We start from the raw sequence: 23,164 nt of genomic DNA, 5'->3' as shown, positions 1-23,164 counted from the left end.
TTTTTAAACATTCTCTGTAAACCCTGGGAAAGCTGGGAAAATCCCAGCATATAAGCAGTTTCTGAAATACTCCGACCAGCCAGTCTGGCACCAACAACCATGCCACGTTCAAAGTCACTGAAATAACCTTTCTTACCTAATCTGCTTGAGTTGAAGGGCATTTATTTCACCATGTCCTAAATGCAGTGAGTTTGCCATGTAATTGGGTGATTAGATATTTGTGTTAATGAGCAGTTGAACCCTAACAAAGTGGCCGTGAGCAGACAGATACATTTGGGTTGTCGCTGCTACGCAAGTAAGCTGTGATGTTCTGATTCACAGCATGATTTTGTTTGTTTTCTTTCTTTTGTTTGCTTGTTATCCTGACCGACTTTACACGAGTGATGTTGTTTGTTTTCTTTCTTTTGTTTGCTTCTTATCCTGACCGACTTTACACGAGTGATGTTTTATTTTATCTATAAATATCTGTTTTCTAAGTCACCTCATCATCCTCATCATCATCCCCTTGTCACATTCTGTGAATTGGGCTGTGACAGTATGAACCACTAATCAGTTTTGCCAGTAAATTGTCTAGTGACAAAGCAAACTATGAAGAGGAGATCAGTTCAACAGTTTACAGATCATTCATCACTTATGGCTGGATCAAAAAGAGGTTCACCCTCTTCTTAAAGGGTTGCAGCTTTTATCTGGTTTTGCAGGATGAAAGCCTATGAAGCCTGCAAATAATAACAGCTTTGCAGTGCACTGCAGCAGTAATTTTCATTCCAGTTTGCTTCTGTGCTTTGCCTGCAGGAAGCAGCCGTTGTTGCATTGGACATCCAGAAGGGGTCGCTGGTGGTGTATCTTCATTTGGTATGGGCGTTTTCTCTTCTGGGACAAACGTTCATTTCTGCAAAATTTGCTCCTTGTTTTTCAGTGTAACAAGGAAACAACTACGGCTGCTTCACTGATAATCCTGTTACAGTAAATTCAAACTGCGTTTTGCAGTATTTTAGGTTTGGTTTCTTAAGAAATTTAGCTAAGGAGCCAATAACTTTTTTAGGCACAAAAAAAGGCTAAAATTTGGTATATTGGCCTTGTTTTCACTGCTGCTTAACAAAAAGTAGTCAGTGCAACTGTTGTGGAACAGTTGATTTCTAAACACATGGACAAAATTGCTTCTGTATCTCTCGGCCAGAGACCTAGCTCTCTAAAAAAAATCCCAAAAAACAGCTTCAGCGTGAGCTATCTTCTCTAAAACCTCAGTTTCACAACAGTTGCAAAACAGGACAGTGAAAACTCTGCCACTGAGTAGACCACTTCACATGCTTTATTTCAGCACCCAAAATAATTAAAAACATCTTGATTTATTATACATGTACAAAATAAGTACAGAATCTCTCTTTTAAACCATGAAAGTGGGTCTGCTTCAAATTCTTTTTTAAGAAACCCTTCGCAAGAAAGACATCAACAAACAACATAAACAACAGGGTGGGAGATGTGTGCTGTTTGGTTTTTGGTTTTTTTAGTAAAGATGAGTTTTCCACAGGGGCAAACAGACAGAAAGATCAACACTGAACACATGGGCAGGGAAAATGATATTGAACCAGACATATTTGCATGCAATACAATTGCAGTGATCACTTTTTCAGAGGACCTCTGTTATCAAACCAACACTTAAGAAGAAAACAATTGCACTGCATAGACAACAAGACAAGGAGTCAATTTAGTAGCACCAAAGGTTCTGCAGGCATTAAGTGGCAATGATTCCAGTACGACAGTGTGAGTTTCACCATCAAACACCACTAGCTGGACCTCATTGAATCGGTAATAGCACCTTTGAATGGTTTTAGTGTTCCCCCAATAGACTTGTGGTGTGTGACATAGCAAAAAGTGGGGGTGATATCTTGTTATGAGGTAGCCATCTAGATTTTGCAATGAAGGTGAGCTTTTTAGTCTTGCTCTTTTGCTGGTGTTTGCTTTGTCTGCTCAGCGTTCAGGTGTTTTTCTCATTAATTTAGAACAAGAAGACACTTCACACTTTTTACAATTTATTTAACACCAGAAAAATGGTACATATCATTTGTTGTTTTCAATGTCCTTCTGCAGTGGTAGAAAATGGCAAAAGTCACCTGTGTTTCATTGCATGTGCAGATCTGGGTTGTTTTTTTTTTGTTTTTCTTAATCTCCGGGGGGGAATTTTACACAAGCATATATTATTTTCTTGTTGCCAGTGAAAACAAAAGATTCTTTTTAAAGTGTCCTCGTAGTTGGTTTCGTTTGAAGTAGCAGTCCCAAAAAAAACTTCTCATGATTGGAAAGACACAAACACTGTCTTCAGTAGAGTGGTTTTAAGCATGTGGACCAATGGCAGCCAAATGAATGCATAGAAAGAGGATTTAGAGATGACTGCTAGAAAAAAAACAACAATGTCATGTCCATATTTCTTTCATTTTTACAAGAAGCAAACAGGGCCAACTTGGACGCCAAATTCCTGATCAGGTGCACCAACATCCATAAGAGCAATGTCAATGATGGGCAGGCGGGATGTTTTTGATGTCTTGTAGTCAATGACTGTCTTGCCCCATGTGCCAGTGTGTGACTGTAGAGAGAAAAACAGAAAGGAGAAATTGTAAGAGATTAGTTTCTCTTTTCTTATACTTGGATCCTGTGTAAGTTTAGCGCTGGGGCAAAGAGAGAGCACACTCACCGTGCAGCCATCCTCGCTGACACTGTATGTGAAGCGGCTGTTGCCCTCTGCTCTGATCTCGACGTCGTTGGATCCCTGGAGAAGCAGAGCCTTCTTCAGGTTGCCAGTGGCGGAATCCATGTAGGCGATGCTGTTCTTGCAGTGGTATGTAACGTTCTGAGAGGCCTGGTTGGACATCAGGCGCATGAAAGTCATCTGGATGTTGACATCCTCAGAATCAGCTCCATCGCTGCCATACTGGAACTGCGTGGCGGAGAGAAGAGAAACATGCATAGTGTCACAGGCCTAATAGTAAAGCATGAATACTGTCCAGGTTTGTTCATTTGCTCTGTTTTCTCACCTGGAATCCACCGGTCATGGACTCGCTGAACCAGACGTGCTTCTTCTCTCTGATGTTCTTGCTGAGGTACCAGTTCTTCATGGGGATAGTGGACTCGCTGGGGTAGACACAAGTCTCACCAGTCTCCATGTTGCAGTGGACCTTGACGGCATCCAGAGGAGAACCCTGGTTGGGATCAATCCAGTACATGCCTGTAATACAGGGACATCAAAAAAAAGAAAGTCTCATGCTGAGCTCACCCTCATGTTATACTTTATCTAAAGGCTGTGTCAGAGAATTGATCTGCGCTCACCGCTCTTCCACTCAGGGTGGCACATCCTCAGATCACGGCACATGCGGGCTGGGCTCTTCTGGGTACCGTCTGGGCTGCGGATCTTCTCGACCTTCTGTGTCAGGGTCTTAAGGGTGGTGTCAACCTCCATGTCACGATCGCGCATGACATTAGGATCATCAGCGCGGTAGTGGCCACCACGCAGGGGATCAGGGGCCTTCTCCTGAAGAGGCTGACTGACGAACTCAAATCCACTGCCGGGAGGTCCAGGAGGTCCTGCGGGTCCGGGAGGTCCAGGAGGTCCCTGTTTTGAGACACCAAGGGTTGCTTAACTTGTCTGAAGGTGTAAGAATATGGATAAAGTAATGATAACTGCTCAACTTACAGCAGGTCCCATCTCTCCACTGCGACCACGAGGTCCAGGAGGTCCAATGGGTCCAGGCAAACCGTTCACACCATCCTTACCAGAGACGCCATTTGATCCAGAAGGTCCCTGTGGAGGAAAACCAAATGATCACCTTTTGCCTTGAACTGATTGACGAATTTGAAGGAAAACTTTAAATAAAGAAAGTTTTGTGTCTGTTAACAGTAGTACTTACTCTAGGTCCAGCGGGTCCAGAAGCACCAGCAGGGCCTCTCTCTCCAGGGGGTCCCTAGAGACAGATGAGGATGCTAACATGAACTATGGTATAACAAAATATAGTAGAATATAGAAAATGTGATAAAATCAAGTTTAAAAAGTGAGACTGATTAATGTTGTATTTTATAAAACTTGATGATGCATGTAACTAGCAACTCTTTGTAAGACCTTAAAATACTTTAGTAAATATCCACCTGAACCTTAAATGCAAATCCAGCTGTGGGTAACAGGATAAATGCAGCTATCAGCACAAAGTTTTTATTTCTTCCAAAGTGCTAATGTGGTAACTGTTACTCACAGAAGGTCCAGGCAGACCAGATGCACCAGTGAATCCTCTGTGTCCCTTGTGGCCTCTCTCTCCAGCTTCACCAGCCTCTCCTCTGTCTCCCTTAGCACCAGCTGGACCCTGAATAAAAGAAAAAGAAGATCCAGATGCCATCTCATCATTAGACAGTAATCAGTCTTCTTGAATATGTAAAATTTATGTTTCATATTAATAATACATATTATACAATGAAAAACGTACAGAAGGACCACGAGCACCAGCAGGGCCAGAGGGACCAGCAGGACCAGAGGGACCCTAAAGGAAAGAAAGATATGAACATATGAATTCAGAAAAAATCACAAGTGTGTTCATTTTGTTTAAATGTGCTCAAGGTAGCTACAAAGTGGACTTACACTCTCTCCACGGTCACCAGTTTTGCCAGAGGGGCCAACTCCTCCAGGAGCTCCAGGAGCACCAGGAGGTCCAGGGGGACCAGCCAAGCCAGTCTCACCACGGTCTCCCTATGAGTGCACATTTCTAGTGAGAAGATAGTTTCATGCATGTCAATATTATCAAATTAGCCAAGTTAAATGGGGTTACCTTAGGGCCGGAAGGACCATCACGACCAGGTGCACCATCATGACCAGGAGATCCCTGTGGAAGTAAAGCAGTAAAGATGTTCGCCAGCGAAACTTGTTTGTGGGAATTGTGAGTGCATTTTTAATTGTACTACCTGAGTAGCCCAATTAGCCCGATTAATGGTTAGAATACAGAAAAAAGGGACTTCTTACCTCACGGCCAGCCTCTCCACTTGGACCAGACAGTCCAGGGGGTCCAGCAGGTCCAGGGGGTCCGCGCTCACCGACAGGTCCAGATGGTCCCTGCTTTCCAGGCTCACCCTAAAGAAAGTGCATAAGAAGTCAGTCCTCTAGATGCCTGTGGATGCTCTTTGCAGAGCTGAACCTTTCTAAGCACCACCCAGAGAGAGAGAGACGCATATGAGAACCCAAATGTCCAATGTGATCAAATCAGATATTAGCTGGTCTTTCACCTTTAGTCTGTGTGATGTCAGATGGACAAAAGGAAAACTGTGCAATATTTCCCAAGGAATATTGTAATATTGCCATGTCCTTACACAAGAATGGTTTATTTAACATTGTATGTGTCCAAATTCCTTGCTACTAATTATATATTTCATAGTGAGTTTGCTCTTTGCAGTACTAGTTATTATTCCTATAGCCTACATAGTGTACTCAGTATTCGACGATGCATTACAAAAAGTTGTGTCCAAACAAATGCTGAAGGTTACATGTCAAAAGGGCACAGCATGACAATATAGACTCCAAAATATATTTAAGCTAATAATTTAATGGGAAAGTGTATTATATATAATGTGTGTTTATCACAACAAATGCATGCTGTTACTTTGATCTGTCATGTTTTAAGTGATGTAATTAACAGAGTCAAGAAAATGAACCAAGTAGTCTAAGTTTTTTTTTCACCTTCTGGTTGGGCTCACTGTATTGTCCCCTACACAGAACCCCCTATATAAGCAGATATAAATGATTTCAGACACAAACTCACAGATGGTCCAGGCAGACCACCGAAACCACGCTCTCCACGCTGTCCAGGGAGACCTACAATACCACGCTGTCCAGCAATACCTTGGGGTCCAGGGATACCAGCGGCACCCTGCACATAAGGAAATAACGGTTAGTTATGTTTTAGACTTTCAAAAAACACACAAAAAACAATATCTATTATGGACCAAAAGGGTAACAGTGACTTACAGGGGCTCCATCAGCACCAGCAGATCCTTTCTCTCCACTAGGTCCTGGGGCTCCAGCAGCACCAGCCTCTCCAGGGCGGCCAGCAGGGCCAGTCTCACCACGTGCTCCCCTTGCTCCATCTTTGCCAGTAGGTCCTCCGGGTCCAGGGGGTCCAGCAGCTCCCTGGAAACAACACACAATGTTATGGTAACTTAACCTCCTAAGTCCCGAACTCTTCCACTGCATGCATTTTTAATTTCTCTTTGATATTTGCACTGATTGGGTCCTGATGAATGTAAAAACAAATAATTACCAGATTTTTTTTTTACCTAATTTTTGTTTCTAAGAAAAATGAGAGCCACATATGAGGATATTCGTTTAAAATTTCGATAGAACAGTAGCAGTATAATGTCCTCGTACGTGGATATCAGGCCCTTGTAGAGCAAAATTGAGTATTTTGGTCTAAATAACCCAAAATGTGATGTCCACATATGTGGATGCCAGGTCCTAGGAGGATAAAAATCACTGATCACTGTTCCAATATAACATAGATAGATCGCACTAAAAATGATCAGAAACTCACAGCAGGGCCAGGGGGTCCAACTCTTCCAGCAGGTCCAGGGAAACCAGTAGCACCCTAGCAAGACACACAACCAAACCAAATACGTGATCAATGAAGCTTTAAAACATGTAAGTAACTGTAACTACAAATAATCTAATTGAGTTTGTAAGTCAGAGTGTCAAAAGAAAAATATGAATGAATACTTACAGGGGAACCAACACTACCACGAGCACCTTTGGGTCCAGGAGCTCCAGCAGGTCCCTGTTGACAGAAATATTTGCAAGTGAGGCATCTAATACCAACAATGCTAATTAAAATAGGAAAAATATGAATGTTTATGTAAACAGTATATACAATTTCTTATGAACACAATAATGAATCTACGGTGCAAAACCCCCCAGAACATTTTATTCCATTTATTCTATTCCATTTACTATATATTCACCAGATGTATACTACAAACCACAATGAAGGTCAATCTACCTGAGGACCAGCAGCTCCAGCAGGTCCGGTAGGTCCAGGAGGACCAGCGTCTCCCTTGGGTCCACTGTCACCACTCTCGCCCTTAGCACCAGGCTGACCATCAGCACCCTGAGGTTGGAGATGAAAAGAAGAAATGCATCAATACATGGCTTTTTTTGCGTCTCAAATCTTATCCAAAGTCAACAAATTTGTTTAGTATTTTAATTTTTTTAAGCATCTAAATTAGTGAAAAAAAGGGGCTTACAGGAGGTCCAGCAAATCCGGCAGCTCCAGGAGGTCCGTGCTCACCACGGTCACCCTGTTGAAGTAATAAAGAAAGGTCATTCAGTCATAATAATGTGCATATCAGAGTTATAAATATTTTGATTGTTTTTCCCCAGGTTTTAATCTGATTTTGAGTTTAGAAAAGAACTTACAGGGGAACCACGAGGACCACTAGGTCCAGCAACTCCAACAGCACCAGGCTCACCCTAAAACCAGAGGTGAAGGAGAAAAAAGGTCAGCAAGCACACTGGTTGCTAACCCCAGTCACTTATTTTATGATCAGTGACACATGCAGATAAACCACATTAAAGCCAAAATTAAGTAAAGCACTTAATTTCTATTTGACTTGAGGTTGATCTTATTATCTTTTAATATTGCATTAATTTGGTATGCTTTTCATCATTTTTAATATAATTATGACATTGACTTATGCATACTGTAAGTGTGAGTAAAAAATGTTGTAAGACTACTAACAAATTTCACTCCAGACATGAAAATTGAATGAAGAAAAGGTCCTGTAAAATTATTAAACTCGAACAGCTAATATTTGAAGGCCAAAACCAATTTTTTGTCCAATCTCACCTTCTCACCCTGAGCACCGGGAGGTCCGGGGACTCCAATAGGACCGGTCAGACCACGTGGGCCATCTTTGCCAGCGGCACCATCAGCTCCCTTGCCACCAGCCTCACCCTAAAAAGAGAAAGGTTACAAAAAGTTACTTGTGTTGATATAAAAATTACACAGCTACAGTGATTTGAATCATTACAACATTTCTAGAGTAATTAAATCTATATTAAATATTGGGAAAACATGATATAAGATTTCACATGATATAACAGGTATAATACATAAGATATTTTATCTTCACTGAGCTTAAAACATGTAATGATGAGAAAATCGAACTGTGCACGCCTTTTTCTTTATACGAATGGGATTGGTGTGATACTCACATTCTCTCCTCTGGCACCGGGGAGACCAGCGGCTCCACGCTCACCAGGCATTCCCTGCATACCGGGGGCTCCCAAACCACCGGGGGCACCGGCAGCACCAGGCTCTCCCTGGGTACACACAAAAACAGGAAGACTCACATTGTTATTCAGCTAACACAGGTCACTGGAGCTCAACAAATGAACCATGTTGGTAGATTTGTTTCTGTTATGATAAGCACAATGAGTTTAAGAAAAGGAGAATTTTGCTGGTCCTAAATCTTATTTTAGTTATTTGCACCGATGCCCAGTGGTTTTAGTCTTGAGACATTTGTTGTTTTGCAGCATTTTCTAGTTTCTCTAAATCATGGGTTAATTAGTTTTGCACTCAAACCTGCAAAACTAAAGTGAAGAATTATCTTTACAGGCTTGGCATTACAGGCTGATTACCACCAGGTGATGGGTTTTAATGTGTTTTTCTGGATCTCTGATATTGCTCTCTGTTGAATCTAAAGCTCAGGTTGTTTCTGTCATAAAAGCAAATATAAATTGAAAGTCACCTGTCAATGAAAAAAACACCTTTACTGCTACTGTCTTGCTTGTACACATTTATGTTTAGCAGTTTCTTTAAACCTTAAGCACGTGAAGCCGTAGACTAATGATAACATGTTGAAGCAGAAAGCTTGCTCTATATGCTCTAAATATATTATTGTTTATTCTTGAAATGAAAGAATATATATACAAAATGCTAAAATTACCTTCTTTTTTTAAAAGTACAGAGGAGGTCAAATCTATTGGCTTCATAGTGTGGTGGGTTACACCTTTACCTAACAGGCAAAAGATCCCTAGTTTAATCCCAGGAGAAGATTGGGGCTGCAACAGGAACCCTGCATAAGGATCTACCAATTCAAATATGTAGTGACAAAAACAGACCTGCAAACTAATCTAAGATATACAGGAGTGTGTGTTTTTAACATATGAGTTTTGTGATGGTTTAATAGTGTTGCACAGCAGCTACAAACAGTAGATAATTTGTTATATGCGATCCAGGTGAGGTCTGGGTTGAAAAACATTCCCTCTATCTTTAAAATGCAAATAAATAGGACTATGACAAACATTTCTGAACTGAAAACATTACAGTTCCTTTGCAACATAATTAACTTGCTTGCTACTTTTAAGTCTTTATATAAATATGATTATTCTTGGTGCCATATCCACTCTGAACATCTGATTTTTAATGAATGTGTCGTTTAAATGACAGGCAGGCTGGTTTATACTATAAAAGAAGAACTTTAAAACAAAGGGCAGAAATACTGAATAGTTTGCTCTCCTTGTTTTCTGAGAAAAGCTGGGAGTAGAAACATAACTTGATAATATGTTGCAATGTTTTGTATGAGCCTGAGTAAATATGTGTTTAGTTTTTGGTGGTTTACAACTTGACATCAGGTAGATTTTTCAATTTTATTTCTGTGCCATTTCAAAAAATGGACTAGATTTGCAGCAAAAAAAAAAAAAAAAGGAATCTCAAATGCCAAATCAGTAAAGTTTCTTCATTGTTTAGATGTTTTTCTGACCTACCTTAGGTCCATCGTTGCCAGCGGGTCCAGGAGCACCACGGGCTCCGGTTGGGCCAGCAATGCCAGGTCCACCACGCTCACCAGGGAATCCTCTGTCACCCTGAAGGAAAGAAGGAACTCATCAGCCACAAAATGTTTTGCCAGTGAGTTGATGTCTACCACAGGAGCTGAAAATGGTTTGCTTCTGCAACAGAGTGGATACTCACTCTTGGTCCAGATGGGCCAGAAGGTCCTGCCTCACCAGGAGCACCCTGAATAAAAGAAGGAGAAGGGAGAGGGTTATGACGTCTGACTTACTGTGTCAACATGAAGGCAGAAGGGGGAAAAGCTGGTTCTTGTGTGTGCTTTGTAACTGACTACATACCTGCTCACCAGGCTTGCCAGTCTCACCAGTAGAACCTTGGGGTCCAGGAAGTCCCTGCACAGGGATGAAAGGTACAATGTTTTAGGGTTATCAACTGACGTTATGACACAACAATAGATATGAGAGTGCTGTGGCTGTTGGAATAATGTCTAAAACCCACCTGGAATCCAGGAGGTCCAGCGGGTCCCTGCTCTCCTTTCTCTCCAGCAGGTCCCTAAACAAAAAGACGAGAACAAAATGATACGATGCAAACTCTGATTCACCTTAAGCATCCATGTCAGCCACATAAAAGATACAACTATGGCTTCTGTCCTCTGATACATCAAAATACTCAAATGCTATGCAAACGTAATTTCTGTTTAATAATGCAGATAAGATACATACAGCGGGGCCAGAAGGTCCAGGAGCACCAACATCACCGTCTTTGCCTGGAGCACCCTGTGATTAAAAACAGCCAAATGCTCGACTGTTACACTCTGTTTCCACTATTATATTAATATATACAGTCTTTAATGGTGGGACTTGTTTTAAGTGGCTGTGTAAGTGGGAAAAGTATAATTACTTACAACAGCGCCAGCAGGTCCAGTTCCACCTCTCTCACCAGGTTTACCAGCATCACCCTAGTAAAATAGAAATAAGTGCATATTTATATCTGCCACATGGGAAAATTCTGCTCTATTATTTCTATTTAAACTAATTTCTATGGGCTAAAAAGAAAAATCACATCAATGACATCAGGAAAGACAATGAGCAGAAAAGCTCTGTAAACTCACAGAAACTCCCTTGGGTCCAGGGAATCCCATAACTCCAGGCTGTCCTCTGGATCCACCGGGGCCAGGAGGTCCAGAGCGACCATCTTGTCCAGGAGCACCCTAGATATAAAAAAAACAAAACAAAAAATGAAGTTTGTGATATAACATATAACATATGTTTATTTGAGGCTCAGTACTTACAGCAGGTCCAGCTTTGCCATCAGGTCCAGGGCTTCCAGGGCTACCAGTCACACCCTGAGAAGAACAGTTAATGTGTAAGATTCATGACCAAAACATCACAGAAATGTTGCATTTGAAGAAGTACATCGTCTTGCTGACCTTCAGTCCAGGGGCACCAGGAGCACCAGGGCTTCCAGACTCACCAGTGACTCCCTGAGCTCCCATTGGGCCAGGGGCACCACGCTCACCTGGGGCACCCTGTAATATAAGTTAATAAAAGATCTAGAAGCTGTGATACTGGATACAATTTATGACTTAAATGATCAGTAATGGCTTGTTTAGCTATTCCGATAGGTTTGAATAAGTTGGAGTAAGGTGGCTAAGTGATGAATTTAGTTGACTAACTCACCTTGCCACCAGCACCTCCATCAGCACCAGGGAAACCACGAGCACCAGGGGCACCCTAATGGAAGAACAGAGACACCGACCATGTCATTAAAAGGGAAGTAGGTGCTGGGCTCCAACTACTAAGATGAATCCCCGTGGGAATTTAGCACACTGCAATTTCAGAACACTTTGTAGAAAAAGAAATCAAAGGGTTTTAACATGGACATTTTCAATTAAAACATAATGAGTGATGGTGAGAAAGTGTTGGTTATTTTAATGCTGTTTTCCATAAGGCACACAAAAAGCAACAAGAAGTATCCATGAGAAATTTCACATGGTCGAAGATAAAGAGGGACAAACATACACGCTCTCCAGGGGGTCCACGGGGGCCAGCACCACCAGGCTCTCCACGAGCTCCTCTCTTTCCCTCCTCACCAGAGTTGCCAGGAAGTCCCTGAACTCCAGCGGGGCCCTGCAAAAGAAAGGGAAATTTCATTAAACCAAGCATGAATTTATTATCTTGGCAAGATGCAGTGGGAACTGTTCAGGATCATTGTATTTTGAAGCTTACAGGCTCTCCCTTGGCACCAGGCTCTCCCTTAGGACCAGAGGGACCAGGGTCACCCTGTTGGCAGAAGCATACACATTTTATTTAGCTATCAGGTAATCTATAAAATACTGACAAAAACATTAAAAAACACTTAATCAATTGCCAACGCACATTGTTACCCTTAGGGCCAGGACCACCAACAGCTCCCTGAGCTCCAGAAGGACCACGAGCACCGGGGAAGCCAGGAGCACCAGCAATACCAGCAGCACCCTACAGATGGAAAATGTGGGGTGTAAGCACACTTCATGTGCAGGACTGAAATGGAATAAATGTAATCATTGTAAATGATACTTACAGGAGCACCCTTAGAGCCAGGGGAACCATCAGATCCAGGAGCACCCTGTTAAAAGAGGAATAATATAAAAATGTTGAAAGTGTTCAGTGTTTTTTTATTATAACATCTGAGATAGACATGATGGTATGTGTAAGTTGAGCATCTACTCACAGCAGGTCCAGCGGGTCCAGCAGGTCCGGGGTTACCAGGCTCACCACGTGCTCCCTGGGGTCCCTCAGATCCACGGCCTCCTGGAGCACCAGACTCTCCCTGTGCACAAAGATAAAAATATTTCATAAATCTGCACCTCCAATATTATGTCCGTGCTCTGATAAAGGAGAAGGAGACCACAGTGAACATCAGAAACATAATTTAAAGATTAAATATTATATACACACATAAATATCACTCAAAAGACAGGCAATTTTCTATCAAAACTATGGTGTATTGCTCTTGTCTATACAAGTGGAAAATAAAATGTATTTTGAGTGTACAGCATGCACCTAACAATATTATTTATGAAGGAATTTGAGCACAAATAATGTGTGTTTTTAGAGACATAACTGTCCTCACAATAATCCTAAAGTGATTTATCTAGAGAGAAACTTCAAACTGCATGATTGTTCTGTCATCATGGCTGCTTTTTTTATTCTCCTTCTCTTTATTCCTAAAATAAACCAGGAATTTGTGACATCATAGTAGGTGAAAGTTACAGGATATTTAAAACAGATCCTTCGGTAATGGCATCAGGAAGGAGAGGCACCAGAGATTAACGTGCCATTAGAAGTCTACTGATGCCATCTGGTGGTTAGACTGTTCACCTGAAGTATACAGTATTAGGCTAAATACGCTATTAGCAATTTTACTGCTTGGGCAATAGGCTACAATCCATGCTAACCTTGGTGTATATTGTAATTCAAATGGTCTGAGGGTGAAATCTGGCCAGTGCCAAGAAGCTTTAGGCATTCAAAGAGCTTTACAGACCAGACGTGTAAGAAAAGAGTGAAGTGGGTTAAGCCAAGACCTTTCTCATGGGAGAGGAGAGATGCATGACATTGGACACAAATTTCTCATTTTGGGAAATTCTGTGTTTCTTGAGTTACATGTATGTAGCTTCTACATGATTCTTACTAGGAATTTTGCTCATTTTAAGTCCAAACAAGGCATAATCACACAGAGTCCCCGTAATGTTCTACTAATAAGCTACTAATAATTGGGGAGTTGATGAGACACCTAGTGAAGGATTAAGGGGATAACAAGCTAAAATATTATCATGGTTCTCCAAAGCTTTCCTTGGCTACCTAAATTTTGAGATTAGACTTGAGAGAGCTTTACTGTCACCATTATCTAATGGTGATAAATATAAAGGTCAATCAGGAAAGCTATTATGATATCATATGTAAACTCTTTTGGGTGACTTACCTTAGCACCAGCACCGCCAGGGAATCCAGGGGGGCCAGCAGATCCAGTAGGTCCCTGAAATTTAATATACAGCATGTTAAGACACAATGCTGAGCCACAAAAATTGTAATAAATTGATTGGAAAGCTGAGGAAGAATCCCTTCGTTTATGGTATGAATCTCTTACTAAAGCATTTTGTGGACAGATTTAAGTTATAGCCTCGAATGAATTTGAAATGAACAATGCAAAATGCAGTACTTACAGGAGGACCAGCAGGACCGGTGTTGCCATCATTACCACGAGCACCCTGCAGAGGAGAGAAGAGATTACATCAAACATTTTCAGATCCAGCCAATAGTAAGACACTAAACATGAGAGAAGAACACAACCATCTCCCAGCTTTTGTGTTGTTTTTCAGTAGTAATTATGGGTCTTTTAATAAGTGACTAAGGAGAGGAAAAGTGCTTACAGCAGGGCCGGGAGCTCCAGGGCGGCCTCTCTCTCCGGGAAGACCACGAGCACCCTAGAAAAGACAAAAACAAACCAAGGTCACAAGAAGGTTTGGCCTAGTTTTTGAAGATATGCGTTGGAAAAAATGGCAGTGCTGCATCTAATCTGAACTGTTATTACAAAACAGTGTTTAATCTTTAAAATGATTCATATGTCAACAACTTGATTAATGGGAGCAAAAACATACCATGGCACCGGGGATACCATTCTCACCAGAAGCGCCAGGCTCTCCCTGTAAACAAATACAGGAAGAAGACAAGAGATCAGCTTTAAATTGTGGTTTTATTATGATGCAGACTAATATCATTTCACAATGAAATGCCATCATTGTGAAATCTTACCTTAGGGCCAGCAGGTCCAGAGTCTCCCTTGGCTCCATCTAGACCGCTGAAGCCCTACAAAGAAAATTAGCGAGCATTTTAAACTCAGTCACCACTCATAACTGTTTAAAAGTGATTTTTTTTCTTTTTATTACTATTCAGACTCACTCTGTGTCCCTTGATGCCTGGAAGTCCAGGGGTGCCAGGGAATCCACGAGCACCCTGCATGAGAAAAAGAAAAACGATGTGAATAACTTCGACTGCATTTGGAAGGTAGCACAATGAGGCCTGGAAAACTGAACATAATGGATAAATATGTGGAAATTAATATATTTCACAACAACTTGTTTGTCCCTACATACATGCTAAATAACAGCTTTCTCATAAATGTCAGTTTAGGTTTCATTTTTGGCCTACCATCTCCTGACCTTTGCCCTAGTGGGAACCACTCACCTGAGGTCCAGCAGCTCCGCGCTCACCGGGGCGTCCAGGTTTGCCAGCCTCACCCTGTTGTAAACACACAGAGACGCGATGAGGAATATGAAGTAAGCTCGTGCAAGCAAACAATCAACAAAAGCAATTACAGACCTCAACACATTTAAAAGAATAGCAATATTTATTTTAAGGGAACCAATATTAGCTATGTGTCCCTGTTAGCTAGGCATGAAATTTCTGTATGAAATGTCCCAGCAAACAAGCATAGACATGGAATAAAATTCTCAATAGATCACTTACATCATCTCCGTTCTTTCCAGGGGGACCAGCAGGACCACGAGAACCCATTGGACCCTAAAAACACCAATAAATTACTGGATTAGCAAAACACACTGCTGACTATTTTAAGCAAGTGTCTGAATATGCTCTGTGCTGCTCTGGGTACAGAAGAGGGAATTGGTTGGCATGAAAAAAGTGATTTGTGTCAGTAGGTCAGTGATTAAAACAGGAAGTAGAATGAATACAGGAAGTATTCTGTCTAAAGACTTTCTGGGGTTCACAACCGACTTTTACACTAGCTCGAACTGGAAAAAGGCACAGACAAAACAAGGGAAGGTAGAGGTTTAGTAGAACGTCATGTATACTCACAGAAGCTCCGGGCTCACCAGGCTCTCCAGGAGGTCCAGTGAAACCCTGAGGACCCTGAGGGACAACGAGAGAAACATTTCAGTGTAATAGCTTCTTTAAGGATTCATTTCCTGTTTTACATCTAAAGCGAGAAAACATGTAGGGAAGAAATCTCTGCCTATTGTAATTGCATGGTTTTACAAATGCATGGAATACTTGGACCATTTATTTAATAGAGAAATACTTACAGGGGGGCCGGAAGGTCCAGGAGGACCACGGGGACCCATAGGACCCTATTGACGAAGGCAGAGAAGAAGCCAATAAATACTTGCACCTATACATAATTATCAAATGAAGGTATTTTGAGAGAGATAAAACCTACTTACTATTGGGCCAGGAACAGGTGGGCCACTAGATTTTGAGGGGTCAGAATATTGAGGAGAGAAGTTCTGTGGGAGGAGCACACAAAGAGTTAATCACCAAACACCTCAGGGTACAGTTACTGACCCAATGTAGTGGAAGACAACAGAAGAGCATGAAAAACTTTGCACAGCACACCATCTTCCCCCCTACTGTTAGGTCACTGTTGTATGTTACATAGTTACTTGCTAACGCACATCCTATAGTGTAAAGACTCGTTTTCTAAGGTAGGAATAGGATGTTCTGTATGGAAATCAATATGATCTATTCAAACATGGACATTTTAAAATAGTATGAAACCTTTTATGTATCAGTTCAGGTCACTAGATAAACTTCAAGCACTCTTCACTTTGAGACATTAATGTGAGGAGAAGGGAGCTGTCAGTACTCTCAGTGCTGAAATACACATGGAGGAACTGTCCCAGCTTTGAAGTGAAATCTTCAGCACCTTGATTATTAAATTGGCGTTCAGTATAGAACTGAAGACAATCCATGCCAGATGGCAGAAGTAACATGGAAAAATGAGATGGGTCTCATTTGTCATCAACAAAACTCAGTCCCTGTCTTGGATGTTCTGATGCAATGATACTTACTCCGCCAAGGCCAGGGGGGCCAGGGGGGCCAGGGGGGCCAGGTGGGCCAGGATCGCCAGGGATTCCATTAGCGCCGGGATAACCAGGAGGACCCTGGGGGAAAAGGATTAATTAGCAATATTCAGGGCTAGTTATTTCAATTATTTTTCTTAATTTCACAAAGCTGAATAACAAATATAAAGGGTCTTACAATATAAAGCAATGAAAAGAAGAACTGATGTGGATGTAGTTTTAAGTACTTAAAACTAAAAGCTTCAAAGTTGGCCCTAATGTTTCTCCTCCTCCTCCAATTTCTCTTTAATGACTTGTGAAGTCTGCAATGACCTTTTGACCTTCTGACCTAATTATCAAAGGTCATCAGTAACAAGCAGCTTCATCAGAAAATCAGTTCATCAAATCAGTTTGTGAGGGCTCACTTAGCTGATGCATAGTGATTGTGTCTATTTTGACATTTTTAGCGAGTGAAGAATATAGGAAACAAAACATTCTCCTTCTAAAAACAAACACAACCAGCCACCTGTTATGCACCAATTATGGTGATTCAAAAGATTTGGAACTAAAGCTGAATAAAATATTATTATGTCTCATGAGAACAGCAAAAAACAACCCTCTTTGTTTCAACAAATGTCAGAAGAAAACCATATTTCTGAAAGAGATAACAGACCCTTTGTCAGTTTTAAACAGACAAATGGCCAGGTTTGTATTAAAGCAAATATATATCTATGTGTATATATATATATATATATACACATAGATATATATATGTGTGTGTGTGTGTGTGTGTGTGTGTGTGTGTGTGTGTGTGTGTGTGTGTGTGTGTGTGTGTGTGTGTGTTTTATATATATGTAAAAAACTTATCTGTCACTTGTACTGACAGACAAAAAGAAGATGTCTTCAGTAGTATGAATATTTTTAATAATTTAAATAATGCAGCACCTACCGGGTCTCCCTTGGGGCCAGTGGGTCCTTCGGGAGTTGACTATGGACAGACAGAGAACTGGAGTTAGGCTAATTCATATACAAAATAATTAGATATAATAATAATAAGACTAATAAAATTAATAATCATCAAAAGGGAAAGGTACCTCATAATCTTGACCTGGAAACAAACAGAAAAAAAATGTCAGCACCTCTTTAATGTTCATAGGAGACACATTTATTCATATTTAAAGATAATGGAAAAGGCGAAAGTGATGGGTAACTGTAAGCAATAGGTTGTCTGTAGTTATTAGTGAGTCAGGGCTGAATCATCCATGAAATGCTGGATTTCTCATAATTATCAACTCCAACCCAATCTAAAACTTAACTGCTAAGTAATTTTTGCAGTGGAAAAAATAGGAAAGTAGGTATAAGTTCAGCAGAACCCTCTACTTTCACTGTATATGTGGACTGAATGGGAAATTATATAATCATTGCCAAACTTTGCCAAAGAGCAGGGATAATCCATTGTTAAAAGAATTCACATTTAAAAATTTAGGGATCAAAACGTAATCCAAAATGATTCGGTTCTGAATGAAAATCCTTAAACAAGCGGACAGATAGGCAGGCAGGAAGGCCAAGGGCATTGAGTCCTTTTGAGGGCAGAAAGCCATGGCTGGTCAAAGATGGAGCAAAAGGGAAAGTGGGTGGTGCCAAAAACCTAAATAAAGCTCGGAATTGGTGAGCAGTACCATCAGGGCAGATAGGGCAGCACTCTCCATCTGGAATAATGGGATCGGCGCAGTCGGATGTGTCCTCACAGATCACCTCGTCGCACATGACGGTTCCGCTGTCGCAGACGCAGATCTGGCAGGGTTCTGGTTTCCATACATCCTTGTCGTTGTACAACTGTCCATCTAATGTGCAGCTGCCAAATGTTCCTGAGACAAGAAAATCACGATGAGTTAGGCGATAATGTGATGAGAACAAGAGTTCTAGAAGTTAGTACGACTAATTTGTGTTTAGATTGGATAGTTTGGCATTTGCTACACCTGCACAGGTGTACATTATGGTGGATGGGCTTTTGCATAAAATCTGTATCAAATTCATATAAAAGATCAAGGGAGCTAGTACCACGTAGACCAGACTCTAAATAACACAAACACAAGGCTGGCATATTTTATATAAAAACTGTGGGCAATATTGCATAGGCTGTTATTGACCTTAGAAAACTGTGTGTTTGGTGACTGATTTGTGATCAGGAAACGAGCATATAATAAAGTCTAACATCCACGTACATCTACAGGAACTACATATAATTTGAGCCTGTCAAATATAGAAATTCTGGCTGCAGAGAGATAAGGGGTAGTAATGGTCTTGTCCAACTGTCCTACGTAGATGGTCCCTCCTCAAACATTTGATTATAACTCTGAACGGAAACTTTCGTGGGGCCTACGCAGATGTCAGACAGTGGATATGAGGTTGGGCCAGAGAAATGGGAGGATGAATGCACAGTTCCAGTATTTGCCACAAAGCGGCGCTGTTACCCTGCAAAAAAGAACACCTTCCGCGCCCTCGCCGCTTTGGTGATTAATTGACGTCTAGACTGGCGTTTTTAACGGTCGACGTCAGACTTAAGCGATTTTTCCATTCTCGCTTTTTTTCAGGTAACCATGTCCAGTTTTACACAGCCTGAAAAAGCGTTTAATTCGGTGTGCTTCTTAGACATTAGACATGAAGTTTTGCCTTTTCAACTGAAACAGTAATTTCTCACACTTGATTACCAAAAAAAAATTCTGTCTGCTCTCTCTTGATGCGTTTTTGGTGAACTGTTGATTAAAGATCAAGTCTTACAGGCTTTGACGCATGCTTATCAGCTAGAATGCAAACTTATAAAACTAGAGAAGACTGCTTTCCAGACGAAACAGATATATACGATTTGTTTTATCAGACTCATTCGCCTATCTAAATTTTCTTCATGCGTGTGCTTCAGATCTCATGGAACCATTGTCCTGTCACTGCGCATCAGATACAATGCAGCTGCTCCCTTCAGGTTTGCACTCCAGCATGAGGACGCACACTGAGCATGTATCTGCACGCCAGTGAAAGGAGCAGTCAATAATGGAAAAAATCCAGTCTATAAATTCCTACTCGCTTCCAAGTCCCCAAAGAAACCACCAAAACGCCTCACTGTGTAACAACTTTCACCATGTCTGCCCACTGGAGTCGGGTATCCCGCAGAGGACGATCAGCTCCAGCAAACTGCTCAGCATCCTTTGCTGGCTATTCACATCCTGAGGGTGCCAACGCTCCAAAAACAACCCAAATCAATGTTTGAAAGTGATACTTACTATCATCCTCGCCTTGACCTCTCGCCAAAAGCACTGTTGCGCTGAGCAAAAGCGCTAACCGAATATCCACAAAGCTGAACATGTCTAAATATTAGACATGTAGATTCTTTGCGGAAAAGGGGAATCCTCTATCTCCTCAGACACCACTCATACACGGTAGGGTCCGGTCTGTGTGTAACTCCAATCCAGACCCTAGCAGAAACTCCCTACTGCCTAAACAAATGAGTTAACTTGGCTTTTATATGCCTAAACTTTTGGGGAGGTCCTGTGCGCAGCAGATAACTTGTACATGTTCAAGTCAGAGGCCCTCCTTCATCAGAGAGATGGGCCGTCTTAGAACATGTCAAACAAGTTCACGTTTCAGCTCAAACGTGGATGATGAGGAAAGGCATCATTTACACGCCGGCTCTCCACCGCGCAGACGTGTTTTATCTTCTTAACGCTCCGTGGATTTTCTTAATTGACACTCGTGTTGAGGCGTTTTGTCTTTCCCTTGTTCATCGATATGCTGAGCAGCTGTTTGCTTTCAGGTGTGCTGGAAGTTGAGTTCTTTTTCACAGTTTTATTTCATGACGGGCGTTTTTATTTTATTTATTTATTTTATATATGTAAAGGGTTCAACGCAATGTTTGAGGAATTCAGCCGAAGAGAAGTTTGCGTAATTTACGCACGAAGAATAACAAGATTAAACAGGATATTTTGGGACTCCTTACATGTTTGTAGAGAAACATTTTGTGTATGTATATGTAAATGTATTCAATTCAAGTAAATTTATACAAACTTAAGCTGAAAAGAATTCATTTTATGGTATTATGGTCCGTTTCTTTATTCTTGGGGCCTAAACACTTTTGAGTACCAAGCATCTGCAGGACATTGCAGATTACACCAGTGTTCTGTGTGTACAGAACATATGTGTTCATATTCAAATAAAGTATTTTACATAGATTTATTAAATCCAGTTACAAGTATAAGTAACTGCAAGTTTGATGCCTTCACAAAATATTAACATATTATAACCCGTTATGTTTCCCCTAATTATCTTAACTCTTCCTCAATCACCAATAACATTGCTTACAGATTTGGTGTTCTGTTGGCATTAGCAACAACCAATAAGAAAGATTGACACAGTTTGAAAACATCCATGTTTCTGTTTCAAAAGCCCCCATTCCCCAAAAACATAGGACATCCCATGATGTTAGAGATGGAGAAGGAGGGAAAGAGAGAGAGAGAGAGAGAAATCTGGCAAGTCCACAAAGCAGTCTGCTTGAACTGTGGACACGTTGCAGCTTCTGCAACTACAGTGTGGCCCAATCTGACCTTTCATTTACTCTGCCTCTTTCTGCTTCATCTTTTTTGGGTTGTTTTTTGTTTGTTTGTTTTTTTTTACATTCAAGCTATCTTGTCCTCCATTAAGTGGAAACAGTGAAGATATAAGAAACAATATTGACGATACAATGATGATGTAGGAGATTCCATCAGAAACTGATCACAAAAGGAAAAAAAGCATGTTAGATAGTCGATTCAGCATTGGGAAAAAAAATAGTTGTTGAGGGTGTTTTCAGTTTTGTCATCCCAAAATTAAAGGAAATCTTTTAATTTGAAAAAACCTCATACCGACATCTACCTGGAGCAATAAAGACAGAAGAAACACATAAAAACAAGATAATAGTACAACACAAGGCCCTAAACCACCATGTCAGCTATTGTAAAGAATTGTTCCTATGGTAATTTATTACACCTGAAATGTAAAAATAACATATGATTTTTATATGTTTTCCTATTCATAGTTAGGCTACTTCATAGTATCTGACTCAAAAACAAACTTAAATTGTAGTTTCATACAAGCTAGCGACGATGCCGTAAACAGAATAAAAATCATCTTGAATATTTACAGAAGCATTACTTAAGTAATCAATATTTTTTAATGATACTCTGAAAAAGTGCATATTTGCATGAAGAAAGAATTAGATAAATTGTCAGGTTGCATAAATCTTCACAGTTTTTATATTTATTCAGCAGTCTGGATGATTGAGGGGGGGTTGTTTTGTGATTTTGTATCAAGTAAACAGATCTTTTATAGAATCTTTTCCTCGTATATTGAAATCAGGTTATGCACTCAAACACCTGCTAATAGACATACAGCGGTCAATTTTACTTTCAGAGTCAACCTAAAAGTTTTCTCTTTTTTAATCCCAGAAGGTTATTTGTTCTCCTAAGTTACAGCTTATGTTATGCATTTGTGCAACATCCACTGGCTTTCTGAGGTCAAAGATACTGATTTGTGACATAAATGAGAATACTGTACGAGACAACAGAGTAATTTGTCCGGCATATAAATAAATCATGAATTAGAAATGGCTCCAAGTGACAATTTTGAATGTGCACTGAAGGAGCTTCAAGACTTTTAGTGTGGGAATGCTTTCCGGGGGTTGTAAATGAAAATAGGGAAGTCCTGCTGTTAGTCTGAGAGGAAATTCATTTGATAAGATGTGTGCCTGTGTGCTGCCTCTCCAATTCTAACCTAGAAAATACAACTGAAAAATGTCATCATTTGAAATTTTCTGAATGTGAAATATGATGTGAATCAGGTTAGATTTATGATAAATCTTTAAGGCTGCACTTTCAAAGCGACTTTCCATGAGTGAAATGAAGTTGAAGCTCACAGGACAGTGTTTAAATAGAACTGGTAATTTTCTGGTGTTTGCCTTGGACTCAAGTTGCTGCAATCTATAATATATAGAGTCCAGACTGGTGGTTTGGGTGGAAGCGCTCAGAGTGATTTTATGGCATTTTAGCTGCCTTCAAATATTCTAGCAGTGCAGCTTGAAGCTAGATGTTTTTTCTCACTGTAAGATAAGATGTTTGAGCAAAAAAAAAAAAAATTAAATTACACTGCTGTTAAGAGAAGCTGAAACAACACAAATTCTCTTTTCTGCCAACACAGGTAACAGCTTGAAATCCTCCCATGTAAGATGGTCTTTTTTATCATAACAGAGGGAGTGAAAAAGAATTGAATTGCAGCCACCGTGCTTTGTCGACTCAAGGGAGGAAATTCCACGTTTGTCACTGGCAGCTTGTTGAACTTCATGAGCCCAAGATGTAATAAATTGTGGGAAAAGGTGTCTTCGTAGTTGCAGCTGCAAAGTTTTCATGTCTTGCATCTTAATAATTAGAATTCTGCAACTGTTTTCTTTCATGAAAACTAACAGGCCTCACAAGGGCAGGCATTTGTGAAC

General features: G+C 40.7%; 1 protein-coding gene across 1 annotated transcript; it reads right to left on the bottom strand.

Moving 5' to 3' along the window:
- Positions 1 to 1,327: 1,327 nt before the first annotated feature.
- col1a1b (collagen, type I, alpha 1b) lies at positions 1,328 to 20,129 on the bottom strand. The gene is made up of 51 exons (XM_063482683.1): positions 19,929 to 20,129; positions 18,330 to 18,518; positions 17,745 to 17,758; positions 17,600 to 17,638; positions 16,660 to 16,752; positions 16,033 to 16,095; positions 15,895 to 15,939; positions 15,668 to 15,721; positions 15,320 to 15,373; positions 15,038 to 15,091; positions 14,753 to 14,806; positions 14,606 to 14,659; positions 14,452 to 14,496; positions 14,224 to 14,277; positions 14,017 to 14,061; positions 13,776 to 13,829; positions 12,525 to 12,623; positions 12,375 to 12,419; positions 12,191 to 12,289; positions 12,041 to 12,094; positions 11,834 to 11,941; positions 11,492 to 11,545; positions 11,242 to 11,340; positions 11,104 to 11,157; positions 10,924 to 11,022; positions 10,717 to 10,770; positions 10,535 to 10,588; positions 10,311 to 10,364; positions 10,151 to 10,204; positions 9,993 to 10,037; positions 9,788 to 9,886; positions 8,234 to 8,341; positions 7,866 to 7,973; positions 7,436 to 7,489; positions 7,264 to 7,317; positions 7,020 to 7,127; positions 6,744 to 6,797; positions 6,558 to 6,611; positions 5,996 to 6,157; positions 5,790 to 5,897; positions 4,997 to 5,104; positions 4,806 to 4,859; positions 4,619 to 4,726; positions 4,467 to 4,520; positions 4,239 to 4,346; positions 3,900 to 3,953; positions 3,686 to 3,793; positions 3,322 to 3,604; positions 3,030 to 3,220; positions 2,690 to 2,932; positions 1,328 to 2,581 (listed from the first exon to the last, which is right to left on the bottom strand). The coding sequence occupies exons 1-51, from the start codon at positions 20,008 to 20,010 to the stop codon at positions 2,435 to 2,437; spliced, it is 4,332 nt and encodes a 1,443-aa protein (XP_063338753.1). The 5' UTR covers positions 20,011 to 20,129; the 3' UTR covers positions 1,328 to 2,434.
- Positions 20,130 to 23,164: the final 3,035 nt, after the last annotated feature.

This window comes from Pelmatolapia mariae, linkage group LG8 (genome assembly GCF_036321145.2).
Source record: "Pelmatolapia mariae isolate MD_Pm_ZW linkage group LG8, Pm_UMD_F_2, whole genome shotgun sequence".
Classification (NCBI taxonomy): domain Eukaryota; kingdom Metazoa; phylum Chordata; class Actinopteri; order Cichliformes; family Cichlidae; genus Pelmatolapia; species Pelmatolapia mariae.
This window is presented reverse-complemented; position numbering and strand designations above follow the sequence as displayed.